This window comes from Corvus brachyrhynchos, unplaced genomic scaffold (assembly GCF_000691975.1).
Source record: "Corvus brachyrhynchos isolate BGI_N302 unplaced genomic scaffold, ASM69197v1 scaffold191, whole genome shotgun sequence".
Lineage (NCBI taxonomy): Eukaryota > Metazoa > Chordata > Aves > Passeriformes > Corvidae > Corvus > Corvus brachyrhynchos.
In genome coordinates this window covers 1097721-1098856 of record NW_008236487.1, presented here as the reverse complement: position 1 = coordinate 1098856, position 1136 = coordinate 1097721, and the positions used below count along the sequence as shown (strand labels likewise).

At 61.4% G+C, this 1136-nt stretch overlaps 1 protein-coding gene across 1 annotated transcript in view; it reads left to right on the top strand.

The window, feature by feature from the left end:
* Nucleotides 1-1132, top strand: part of CACNA2D4 (calcium voltage-gated channel auxiliary subunit alpha2delta 4) — a gene marked incomplete at both ends in the record, with an annotated part of 126706 nt that extends 125574 nt beyond the window's left edge. The window contains 3 exons of the mRNA XM_017726195.1: nucleotides 111-223; nucleotides 530-612; nucleotides 1067-1132. Of these exons, the coding sequence (XP_017581684.1) occupies nucleotides 111-223; nucleotides 530-612; nucleotides 1067-1132 (262 nt within the window). The remainder of the gene's footprint in view (nucleotides 1-110; nucleotides 224-529; nucleotides 613-1066) is intronic.
* Nucleotides 1133-1136: the final 4 nt, after the last annotated feature.

Here is a 1136-nt window from a genome sequence, read left to right as displayed (position 1 = left end):
GATTTTTGTTTTCTGTCAATTCTTTGCTGTGGTTCAGGCAATGCCAGGGCTGCTGCTCTGGCACTGTAGCTGGAGAGTTGTGCTTTGTCTCACCTGCTCTTCCCTTGCAGGATGTTTGTGGCACAGCAGATCATCAGCAGCAACCTCCTGCTCCTCGTCACGGATGCTGTCTGCGACTGCAGTGTCTTCCCACCCGTCCCAATGGATGCAAAAGAGGTCAAATATATCCTTCCATGCACAGCCAGGACGCAGGGCTCCACAGGCCTTGTCATCTCCGTGTTTGCCAGGGTGGAAAATGTGCTTCTGCTGCCATTGCCATGGGGCTGGAGAGCATGACCCAGCCTGTGAGAGCTCGCAGAGGTCTCCAGCCCGAGCAGGGTGTCCTGCCCTTCCCTTGTCCTCCCCGCTGTGTCTCCCGGGCCGTGCAGTTACACCCAGACAAACCTGCGTGGGGCCCCGTGGGTGTGTGTGGCATTCACCCCCTTTGCCTGCCTGCCCTGTCCTTAAGGTGTCCTTGACAGCCTCGCACATAACGCCTCAGTGAAGTGTGAGCGGATGCGGTCCCAGAAGCTGCGGCGGCGGCCGGACTCGTGCCACGCGTTCCACCCTGAGGTACCCCGGGCAGCGGGGAGACAGGGAGGGAGAGCACACGGCTGGGAGGCACCACGGGCATGCCTGTACCCAAAATGCACAAGTGTCTCCTCTGGCACCCTCGCGTGGGCTGTCTCAGGTGCCCATCCTGCTGGCTGGACCCAGACACGGCCTGTGAATCCCAAGGGGGTTCCTAGCAGGAGGACTGTCACCTGAGTCCCACCTGGGAAGGGCTTGAGCTGGGATAGCACGGGGTCAGAAGCAAGCACACATGCACACACACCCCCTGCGAGGAGCTCGGGAGGCAAGTGGCTTCCTGGCTCACGGGGGGCTGCTATGGCCAACAGGAATCCAACCAGTCCCTTCCTTCGCCCCTGGTGATCTTTCCTTTCGGCCACAGGCACTGCTCCCTCTTCCAAAGGTGACAGGCGGGCTTGGCAGTAGGCAGGCTGACACCTTGTCTCCCATCTCCCAGGAAAACGCCCAGGACTGCGGCGGCACCGCTGGGATCTCCGTGTGTCCGACGCTGCCGCTGCTGCCCCTCG